Source organism: Lissotriton vulgaris, chromosome 6 (assembly GCF_964263255.1).
Source record: "Lissotriton vulgaris chromosome 6, aLisVul1.2, whole genome shotgun sequence".
NCBI lineage: Eukaryota > Metazoa > Chordata > Amphibia > Caudata > Salamandridae > Lissotriton > Lissotriton vulgaris.
This window is the reverse complement of record NC_141694.1, coordinates 1,695,999,414-1,696,011,794: the sequence shown is the minus strand read 5'-3', so window position 1 is coordinate 1,696,011,794 and position 12,381 is coordinate 1,695,999,414. Positions and strand designations below refer to the sequence as shown.

The 12,381-nt window shown below is 41.6% G+C and overlaps 1 protein-coding gene across 4 annotated transcripts in view; it reads left to right on the top strand.

Moving 5' to 3' along the window:
• Positions 1-12,381, top strand: part of ESRRG (estrogen related receptor gamma) — a 264,204-nt gene that overhangs the window by 108,905 nt on the left and 142,918 nt on the right. For all 4 annotated transcript variants that reach the window (XM_086927905.1, XM_086927902.1, XM_086927903.1 and 1 more), the window contains one exon: positions 6,750-6,866. In XM_086927905.1, the coding sequence (XP_086784031.1) occupies positions 6,750-6,866 (117 nt within the window). The remainder of the gene's footprint in view (positions 1-6,749; positions 6,867-12,381) is intronic.

Below are 12,381 nucleotides of genomic sequence, written 5' to 3'. Positions count from 1 at the left end.
ACTGATCACAAGAATTGATTAACGCTTTCCTCACCCCTCCTCTCTCGCGTTATCCCATACCTACGGATCCCTGCTCTGAAAGGCTTTTTCTCTACTTTTTGTCATGCTCGCACTTCAGGGACCTGCTTAGCGTTATTTATGGAGGTGTTAAGTGCTCGAAGCAACAGTTCATCTCCCCCAAAATGTCACTGAGGATGAATACAATCCCAAAATGAGCGTAGAGCAGAAAGAGTGAGGGCTTACTCTCTTGCCTGCATTGTCCTTGGTGAAATACGCGCATGCCTCCTTCCCGTGGTGCCGCTTAAGGAAATCTATTGTCGCGCAATAAAACCTTCCATAAGTTATATATTCCGCACGGCACACGGCAAAGCCATTCTCAATACTGTTGTCACCAGAAAGATGCATGTCTCAAATTCATGAGCTGGACTTTCTTCATGTTGTGCAGCGATCTAGGTACATTTTCAATCCATGAAACAGAGGGGCTGCATGGTCCACTGCTCCAGGCCTTGTGATGAGACATCCCCAGCATTCAATATTGTTGACCTAGTGGCTAGAGCTGCTGATCTTGGAATAGGGAGAGCCAGGTTCAACTCCTATTTCGAGTTCAATATCCTGTGGTTCTGGGCAAATCTTTTAATCTCTCTGTGCCTAAACAAAAATATATACCACAGTCTGGTCTACTGTAAAGCAGTATAATAACAAGTCAGAGGAAAAACCTGCCTATGAACATTCAATTATATGCCTAACTAAAAGGTCATTCAATAAACAAAACAATGCCCTCCAGGCCAGACCAAGGACATTTCAATACAAATATATAAAGATGTTATTAAGTCGTATAAATCCTCTTCAATACATAAATATCAACCACATGGTGGATTATTAAAATCAGATACCAAAATATTCAATACAGTCCCACACATAAAAAATCAACTATCAAACCATCATACATACCAAAATTGCATACAAACCGTATCACATGCACACAACATATCAAGAGTACATAGCAGCCACAGGCTGATCACGATGTAACAGATGAAGACAAATCATAGGGGAGATGGAAAGGAGATCAGTCGCAATATCCCCAGTGAAAAACGCCTATTGTAAAGCAGTGACTTGGGCAGAAAAGCATTAATTAGGTTCTTGCTCTATAGGAGTAGATATTTTACTGCAAACCTTGGAGCACAACACCCTGAACTAGAGTTGTGTTTCTATGTACTTATCAGAATACAGTGCCACATTGCAAAAGCAATTTTTACATTGTGGGAATGTATTAGGTAAAAATGTTTCAACTCTTACCTCTCCTAGTAGATGGATCTTTTGCTGTTTCTTTGAGGGCAGTGTGTTTTTGAATGGCCACTAATTAAGGATTCATAATTTATTGACTCGTCAGTCTCACGCAATTCTGCTGTCACTCAATAGGGCGAGATTCTAAGGTGCATCTGCCCTTAGTCCGCTGTCTGGGAGATGGATGGAAAAATGTAAATTGATACTTGTATAGCGCACTACTCACCCGCAAGGGTCTCAAGACGCTTGTACAAATACCGCTGTGGAACCCATCCTGGCTTTCCCTGTGAGGCGTCCACTCCTGGGCACCCCCAAGGTGGAGGCCAGGCATCCTTAGCATTGTGGGGGCCGTTGTGGAGATTAAGCAAGCTATTGCCCAGAGTTGCAGAGTGGGACTCCATGATTGGAATAGGCACTGAGGCGAGAATTGTCAGGTCTGTGGAATTTTGAGCCCAAGACCCACCGAGGCAGGGAATTGAACTCTGGTACCGGGCTAGACCTCTGCATCAGGGTCTGCCGCTCTAATCATTGAGCCACACTTCTCCATTCAGATAACAAAAAAAATAGAAAGGAAACATAACAAAATAAATATACAACCTTTAAGTAATTTTAAACCCAACATATGAGAGAAAAAGAAAACATGGCCAGATAAATGACAACAAAATAATCAAAAACATATGAACAAAAAACAATTTAATGAAAATGCAGTCGATTGCCCTCCTTTGGCATTTATTGCAGTTCACTGGAGAATACTATTTAGGCATGGGTGGGCAGTGGTCCTTGAGAAAACCCTTAGGAACCATATATCTAAAGTTATTAAACCGCAGGAAAGAACTTTGGAAAAAGTAAACCTACATATCCAACAGTTCCAAACTCCATAAGGGACGGTGATTGTTTGCTGATAGGCAAGAAACCAGAATGGTGGCATCACACAATGAGAACATTCTAAATTAGGTTGAGATGGTGAATTTGGAAGATAAGAAAAAAATTAGGCAGAGAGCCTCGTTGCAAGTGAAAGAGAGCTGAGCAGGAAGAGGGCCAACAAAACTGAAAGAAGCAGTCTATATTTTAGTAAACGAGGGCATTAGTAGGTGAGACTGCCAAGAGGCTGAGGATCCGGGCTAGTTAAAATTGAGTGAAGAGAGGACAGGGACACGGTTCACCTCAAATGATGATTGTACAAAAGCACAAAAGCAGGAGGGTGCCACCAAGATATAATACATGGGATTCTGTAATCCCTGTATAAACGTCAGTCACTAATTTCTTTATAATCTTATAATTGGCTGCTTGTGACACACCAAGTCTCAGATCATCAGAACTTGACTATTATACGGTAAGGACAGTCAACTTCTGATGTTACAATGCCTGCTGCCACAGCCAGTAGACAGGTGAAAGACAGGTCAGGTCATGCAGCATATTTAAAGCAGCTGTTTAAAGCAACAAAAGGAAAGTTGCTTTTCTGTCTTCTGCTCTATTTTAGCAGCTTACAATGACAAGCCAAGAGAATATAATTATTTATTGCACTCTTTAGATAGAGAAAAGCAGGAATGTTTCTACATGTTCTGAGCTCTGCAGCTTTTTTTAAAATACCTTGTATAGAACTGTTTCTCATATCTGTCTGCAACAAATATCTAAAAGGTTTTTGATGTTTTAATGTTGTGCTAAAGGTTTTATATTTATTCTACATGTTTGAAAACATGCTCACTCTTTAATATGAAAGAGCTGCAACAAGGTTTTAAGTGGTCTGTGAGAAAGGTGATGGTGTGACTATGTATCATACGGGATAAAATACCCCCTGGTGTACATGATAAGTATATTGCTAGCCACATCGGAATTCAATAACCTTATAAAGGAACTCCACCTTCAGCCTCGTTCCTCTTTATGGTTGTGGAAAACCTTGTTGACGTGCAATATCCTTCTAATATTCAGCAAGGGGTACCTTATCCCTTATAAATTGTGCTTTTCCCTACAGTGTTAAGTCACTGCACTATAAATACAGGCTGTGTGATGTTTTTAAGGCAGAAAACAAGTAGATGCAAGGGGGTGTTTAAGGGTGTTAAACCTTCTATATTTCTATTTGTTTTAAGGTAATGTTCTGTTCTTTGAGACTCCCCCCGCCCCTACTCCGATATTTGTCTTTTCCATTGACCTGCCCTGGCAGAGTTTTGAAAATACCATCCCCGTATAAAATCACTGATTGTGTTGCCTGATGATCAGCAGAAGACTCAAGGCGCATAATAGAGGCTGCAATTACTGGATATGAACATAGTTTTTACAAGTGTTCTCTTCTGCTTATGCGCTTAAGTGGCTTTTGATGTGTGGTTTGTGGACCCCATCGAATTCAAAAGGTTGTCTGCCTAAGCTATTTGATCTGCCCATATATAAATATTTTTCGTTTATGAATTTCTGGGGAATCTACCATGTTCTATTTTAAATGTGTGTGTTCTCAAATTGTCTTTAGTAATCTGAATGGAATACATGCAATTTTAAAACACCTAAAATCTAAAGAGCCACTTTCATCATCAAAGCAGGATTGATCTATACCACCTATAACCACTCACAGCCTGGGGACTAGGATTAACACAAAATTGGGGAGGCAACCTATTGGCTTGAATTTATACAGAGAAATCTAATGATCACATTAGGGTATGAGGAATGTCTTCTGTTCATAAACACAAAAAAACACAAATTATAGACAGAGAAAGAGAAGAAATTGTTTTAGGCTAAGAGGTAACTAAGGAATGCATGAACACATGAATACTAAACTTTGAAAGGTCAGAAAGCAGGTGTCTGAAAGAGGAAAAAGATTGAGGGGGCATGCAGGCATATGCAGGCAAAAGACAAACATTTAAAAGAAAGTTGCTGTGTTCCTGTCTACTCTTGACAACACATAACTTTACTTCGTCTTTAGTTTGCTGTCTACATTACAAGAAGAACGTATCTTTAATTGCTGCCCAGTACCTTCTTAAATTCATTTATTATTTTTGTCACCTTGACCTTTTATTGAGTGTCACTCCAGACTTGCCCCTGAGCCTCGTGGGCCATTCCTTTCATTAAACATAGACGAAGGACTGCTGTAGCACCGAGCCTTGCTTGTCTTGTAATGTTTGTCCAATGTAGGAATCTGTCTGTTTTCAACAGACCTCTCTGTTGCCCATTTTTCCGGTATAGGACTCACTCAAGACTTAGGCTCTGTACTAGCCTTCTGATTTTATGCCTGTGCGTCTGAGGTCCATCAGTACTTTAGTGGACGCATTTAAAGCTAGGTTTCAATCTGTACAGTTATGGCAATATCCATGGAGGAAGAATAAACACATACATCTGCACTTTCTGTACAGTGGAATCACCCGTCATGCATTCAGTGGCATTCTCTTCAGGCGCAGTTATTTTAAGATGTCTTTCCATAACAAGTGCTTTAAATGGGCAGATACTGTCAGGTACTGAGTACCGGGACTTTTTAGATTTGAAAGGGAGAGTACCAGCACATCTCAGCCCTGCCACAAGACATTTAATAGGAGAGTACCAGCACTTCTCAGCTCTGCTGCAATACATTTAATAGCAGAGTACCAGCACTTCGCAGCCCTGCAGCAATACATTTAATAGGGGAGTACCAGCACTTCTCAGCATTGCTGCAACATATTTAATAGGAGAGTACCAGCACTTCTCAGCCCTGCTGCAATACATTTAATAGAAGAGTACCAGCACTTCTCAGCTCTGCTGCAATACATTTAAAAGCAGAGTACCAGCACTTCTCAGCCCTGCAGCAATACATTTAATAGGGGAGTACCAGCACTTCGCAGCACTGCTGCAACATATGTAATAGGAGAGTACCAGCACTTCTCAGCCCTGCTGCAATACATTTAATAGGAGAGTACCAGCACTTCTCAGCTCTGCTGCAATACATTTAACAGGAGAGTACCAGCACTTCTTAGGAGCAAATAGGTACCCTGAACAAAGAGTTCCACAACTTCTGTATTTCTATTTAAACCTCTATCCATAACGCTAAGGAGCCCATATTAGGTTTATGAGGTCCCAAAGTGTGAGGTTTGTACAGTCCTGCTACCTCACAGCCCCTCAACCAGCCTTTGTTGTGTCGACGAATAGTAAGCATATCCAGGCTGATATATGCTTCGCGCAAACCCTACGCGAGCCTCTTATGTGGCTGTAAAGTACATCAATTTTATTGCTCTAAACGTGCTAGGATGCAACGCTAATTTAGTGAGAGATTTTCTGATGGGTTTATCTAGCCTAAGTTACACCAGCCAGACCTCTTTATCATAAACACTTAACCCATTTTCAATAGATATAAGTGCCTTAAGTATTACTTCCTGGTGAATTAGCCGCTGCTGAGCGTTTTAGTCTTTGTGCTAGGCTGCAATCCGCTAATGTGATATTTAATGAGGAGGCATCAGTCTGGAGAAAGCTAGTCAATATAAATCAGTGTTTACAAAGTGTGATTAACTCTGAAATATTTCATCAATGCCCAGGTCCCAGGCAGACTCTATGCTAATTACCAGGCTGCGGCGCGCATGTTTCTTGGAGGGGGGGGGTGGAGGCGCGGCCGGACCCCGAGAGCGGCGAACACGCAAGAGCGAGGTTGCAATTATGCTCGGACTGTCTCTGATGACAATTTATGCATTTGCTGCGATGACCTCCCATTTCCCAAGGGGCCAATAAACAGAATGCATTTTCATTAAGATACTAATGCACTTAATCACAGGGGGAAAGGGTTAGGAAGTAAAGCGCGGCCTTTGAGGGAGAATATGACAGGGCGGGTGGGGGAAAATGCTTTATGCAAAAGTTCAGCCTATGTATAGACCTGTTCTGTCTTGTGACAACCCTCCCATCGTCAGAATTGGGTTTTGGAAAAGAAGAAAGGGCGGGAAACAGAAAACAGTTCACTTGCAGGGAAATACTCATGAGTAATCTCTATGTAACTAATAATATTGCAGTCCAAGCAGGGAGATAGTCAATTTTTTTCAATTTCAAATGCTATATGCAAATATGAGGTTCTCGCAAGCCATTTCAACCCAACTGAATAAGGCAAAATATCTTGTTGTTTTAAGTAGTCTTAAGTTATTAAGCTACCTTGAAATTAAAAACAGGGCTTAAAAGATTTTGCTCATTAAGATAAAGACATTTAGAATTGCAACTAGGCATGTGGTATTGTCTTTCCATTTCCCAGCAGCAACAGCGTGAAGCCTGTGCAATCTTCTGCAATAATTTGCCTTGTAGGAAACAGTCAGACTTGCTTTAGCGCTCTAGCTTTCTTCAAACAATGCCCGCGCGTAGGTTTCCCCAGCTTGGCGCTGAGATGTCTCTGTGGATTAACCATGTGGCGTGCCATCGCAGTGCCTGAGCGGATTGATCCGCTGCATCTCAGTGATTGTGTTAAAGCTGTTCTTGTGACAATACCTATTCATTGTGGGTTCTTTGATTTTTCTTCCCCTCACCATCTGCTGCAGGTAACATAGAATACAGCTGCCCAGCCACGAATGAGTGTGAAATCACCAAGCGCCGGCGCAAGTCCTGCCAGGCCTGCCGCTTCATGAAGTGCTTAAAAGTTGGCATGCTCAAAGAAGGTAAGCCACCTATATAGATATGTCTACAAATACACACACACAAACACACACATATCTGCGCAGATGTAAACACACACAAACACACTGCATACACATATCCAGGCACGTAATCATAGAGATACATACACACAAACACACGTAATTACTGAGACAAACAAAGACACATATACATAGATTCACACATACATAAAAACGTACCTATACACAGACAAGCACACAAACAAGCTCAGAGGGACACACAAACTCACACACTCAAATACACATACCAAGAAAGGCACAAAACGCACGCTCGCACAGACACACAGCATACATTTCTATACAGACAATCACTCGGACACACATAAAATACACATACACAACAAGGGGTCTGGGAGGGTCTTGAAAAACCCTTGGAGCCTTGAGCATGTGTGAACTCACAGATGAACAATTCGGTAAGTGCTTTGACTATAGTGTACACAATTCGCTTAGACCTTTTGTAGCAGACAAATAAAAGGAATTGTTTTGCGTCCTGCCCCTTTTCTGAAAATCCCCCTTTAATACTTCCATTATCCAGGTCCTTTACTCATTGACAGTTTTGCCTTTCCTGGATTCTGAAGCCACCCTATTGATTCCAGATAACTCTTGTTTGGGGAAAGCTGAATATTAAGTAACAAAGAAAATCCATAAAATTTAAATTTCAAATGAATCTAGCAATGTATTCTCTGCACCTTCTTTTCACAAGAAATCAGGAATAAATCAATTGCACCCCAAGAAAAGGAACTATCAGTCACATCCCAGCAAAGTGTCTCTCACTGGGATATGATCAAGGAGCTATCTGACATAACACTAAAGACTGGCACGCCCTAGCTGCGTAGGGATGTGCTGCAGAAGAGGAGACCAATTGCCGTGTACCGCCCTTGCACCATCATATAATTCTCATGCATGAAATTACTCTACAGGGTGATGACTGGATGCTGCATGCTATGTGTGGGGACACTGCTGCAGACTTGATGATCTGATGTGTGCACAAAGTCCAGGAACCGTAATGTACCATCTGTGGAACAGCTACAAGGCACTTTATTGGCCAACGCTTATGCACCCGTAAACATGAGAATGCATTCATTACGTGAGCTCACAGGAGTTCTGTAAGCCATCATTAGGAAAGCAGAATACATTAATGTCTTATGACTTTATTTAATATTGTTAACATCATAAGTATTTCAAAAAGCATTGTCACCGGGTTCTTACTGCAGAGCAATACCATATTTTGCTACTTTTTAAGTTTGCATGGTAATGCAGTTTTGAAGACTCACCCTAGGTCCCATTTTGTAATGTCAAGTGGATGAAAACACATTATGACCAGCATCCTTGGAGTATTGGACAAAGAGCCTGATGTATGCTCAGACAGGTAGCTAAAGGTGGGCGAGCCAACGAATTAACAGGGAGAGCCGAGCCAAGGATCTGGGTCGGATCTACGGGCCGTGCATGAGCCGAGCCCTGAAAATATTTGTTATGTAAACAGCCGCGGCCGCTGCAGGTAAGAGCGGTGGAGCGGTAGGGCCAGGTGAGGGGGGATTTCGATAGATGACCAGAAGGGAAACATAAATAAATAAATACATAATTTCCCCTTGTAGTCGTCTCTCGAAATCCCCCCTCACCTGGCCCCACCACTCTTACCTGCATTGGCCGCGGCTGTATGTACATCATACAACAAACATCACATACAATATGGTAAAGTCTCTTCAAAATTCAAAAGAGTGTACTCCTTTAACACATGGAAGCTTTAACTTTAATAAGGTACATTATAGCACTGCACTGAGAAGTACTTATTACAAGTGACAGTGTTGTACAACTTGTAGTGTGAACTCACATATTTGAAAGTGCTTTCATATGCAATAATAAAGAAAAAAGAGTTTTGGTGAAATTAAATATTTGCTTAAGATCACAAATTTAAGCAGGGAAGACATGATTATCTAGGTTTTCTGGTTTCACTTCAGCCAGGAAATGAGCTTGTTTATAACTCATGGTTCATTTTCTTCATTTTTTAAATAGAGTAACAACTTGACACGAAAGCTAAGTGCTTTACATATGCACCAGTTACATCATACAAGGTTACATGCATTGTTTATAGGCAGTGAGAAATTAAGTGATGTGTTCAGAATCACAAGTGGTTGAGGTGACGATGAGACTCGAACCAGGTTCCCCAGCAGCCAGCTCTAACAAGAATGCCACAGCCTGGGTAGAGGTAGGGGGCTCATGGTTCCAACATGACTTCGAGCTGAGCCAGACTTCAGGCTCGAGCCTGGTTCGAACTTTCAGTGGATCGCCCGTCTGTACAGGTCGCACAAAGTGGGTGCACATGCACACTGTGACTTTTGCAACCTTCCTGTCAATTTACGATGCAACGTATTTACTAGTACGTCACTCAAAATAACCTAGCTAATGAATTTTATTAAGCATGGTCTCTGTCACCCACTAAAATTGTCTGAGAATGCAGCGATGATGCTTGCAGGGCTTAGCAGAGACCCAAAAAGCAACCTGTGTCCATTAAAGGAACAGATTCTGCTTATAAACTAATGTTTACCACTGGGGAAGACATCATCGCGAGCAAACAGTGGTCCTCTTAACCACTGATTGCTCCCCAAGAGGCCACATGACACTGTTCCCAAATGGGAGGCTATCCCTTGGCATAGCTTCCCCTTTGTGGATCCATTTCCATGTCCTCGAGAGACAGTAACATCACAATAATTTGAAACTGTAATTGGCATCACAAGCCACATAGACAAGTCACTACGAATCACAATTAGATGCGGACAATACTTTCACATCCCATCTGAATAGTGATTCAGTGTAAGTCACAGTATCCCTTTTGTGAACATAAAGGACTTTTCTGACTCGCAAAGGGGATTTGTACAATGCAAAACACTCATTTGCAGCCTCAAATCATGTGTAGTTGTGAACCTCAGGGTTTGAGTGTGCAGAAAGAGTTTGGAAGGCAGGAAGTCCCATGCAATTAAAATTCGTCATCTGCCGGAAGTGCATTTTCTACTATGAAAAAGTGTAATTGCGGGCTCTGATATGGGGTAGGTGGTCTCAGGGTGCAGGTGTGACCTCTCTTAAGAGCACTTAGAAGTATTTTTGCATGCCACGTCAGCTGCACCATATTTTTGCATGTTGTCTAGGAATTTGTCGGCGGTAAACTAATTAAGCACTATTTTAATTAGTGCCAGAAAATTTGTATTGAAATACAACTGGCAAAATACACCAAAGCGACAATATGGTGCTATCATCAATCTCTCACAGGTTTCGTCTACAAATTCAAATAACACCGACAGCTTTTTACTGGTGATTAAATCACAAACAACAAACACAAATGGTTTATTAGATCTACAAAGTACAGCTTGCACGACATACACCACCAAAACGCATTGTTTGTTTGCGCTTGCTCCACATAAATGTGGTTGTGCTTTACATGCAGGTATATAAATACCCCAATAGAAAAGTCACACACTACATGGACTTCCAAGGATAAAAAGCGATGGTCGCTTTGCTGCATTTGATCCAAAACCTTTTTCTCTGGATCATGAACTAATTTATCAGCTCAACTTGGGCGCGCAGGTGGTTACGGAAATTGGGAAGAATGAGTAATCAACTTATAGGAAATCAAAATAGCGTCTAAGAAGAACCTAAAAAACTAACAGCATTTAAGAAATATACCACAAATGACACTTTCCCCACCATATGTCAACAGGGAAATTAAAAAAATCTTTGCATTAAATATTCATCCTAAATGAAAAAATCAGGCACTCAGATGCACACGCCTATGGCTCGCGGGAGGAGAAGATGCATCCATACTAATTGTGTTACTGAGATGGATGGGTTGGTTTACTTTATAGGAACACAAAATTCAATCTTGTGATCAAGTTAAAATTATACAGCAAAAGCTTTATTTTGAGACAGTCACATCGTGGTGACTCTTTCATTGTAATCTCTGAGTTTGAAGAGGTATTTGAGGAATTTAAGACAGTCACATTTCATGGAATGGAATGCAGGTGCCAGGAGCAATAGAAATAGACCGATAGTTTTCTCCACATTTGGATTTATATGCCGAAATGCCATTGTTAGTTGTTACACGCAGACATGTCCACAGACTTAAACCACTATCCGCCTGCAATGCTACATTGGTTCAGATGTTAAAATGAATTTAGGCCATCTGCCATTAGTCGAGTGGGCCGCCCTGGGCTGCATGTCTTCATTGATTTCCATGTTTCGAATGCAAAGAGGTACATCTGAGCATCCTTGTACTAACAGTGATCATTTCAGAGAAGTTCCATATTTCACATGTCCTTAGTTTGCTCAGAGTCCACTTGGAGATGCTGAAAGCTCCCAAATCACGGCCAGTATACTTGTTCAACTTAAAAAGAAAAGATTCACAAAGGCTGGACACAGTTTTGTTAGAATTACAATGCTGCGGTTAAAGTGCTGCCCATAACTGTTATCATTAGATCATAAGAATAGGTCAGCAAGTTTTCTAAGCATCATTATCCACTACCCTAATCTTTGCTGTCATACACAGCATAACCATGTTCACTATCTGACACTAGGGTGTCACAGCACTTTTGGGGCCGGAAGCATGAATGGTTTTTTTTACCCATTCTATCTATAGGGTCGATACATAAGGGCCTTGGTTCCAAAGACCCTGTCATGCACCAAAGCCAATGGTTGCCTCTTTTTACAAGTTCAATGACCCTTTATTGCCCATGCGGCCAGCCCACCACTCCTGATTGCCTGTATGAACTCTTGGTGAGTTTCCACTTAATAGAGTATTCTCCACCTGTTCTTTGAGCTGGTATGGTACATATTGAAGTGTTCCACATTACCAAGTTAAGCGGTTCATAGTTTTGTGTTCGATCCCTGAAGTTAAATGGGGAGTGAGGGTTTTTTAAAACTGCGATTCTTGTTGAAGCTTTTCATCTTACTGTGGCTGGCAGCAGTGGGCATATCAACCAGTTACACATTTTCAGTTCTCTCCAAAACGTTTGGCTTCTGCAAATCCTCTTGTAAATGCAGCTAAGTCTATCCAATCTGAGCTTAGATACACAAAGTCTCTCAGACGTCGTCCAGCCAGCCACACAGCACTGAATAAGGAGCCCGCATCTTTAAAGTGCTGCAAATGCCACCCGCGTCCCGCATGCGAGGGATCATGATGCTGAAAATCTATTCAAATGTAAACCTATTCAATTCAATTTCCAGACTATAATAGCATTTGCTGCTACAGCCTCCCCCATTGTCGCAGCAGTCGCTACATGTGGATGGCACAGCATGGCCCCAAATTGACAGGCTAAATCAAGTTACAAAAAAAATAGTTGCGGATCCAGAAAATAAAATCAGGTTTCAACAGCTCCGGCGAAAGGAACCTCGCATCACTTTGGAACAAGGTGCCAATGAATATCTTTGTAAATTTAGAAATGCGCCTGGCACGCAGAATTGTCTGCTTACGCTGAACAATCTTTGACATGACCTGCTCCTAATGCAC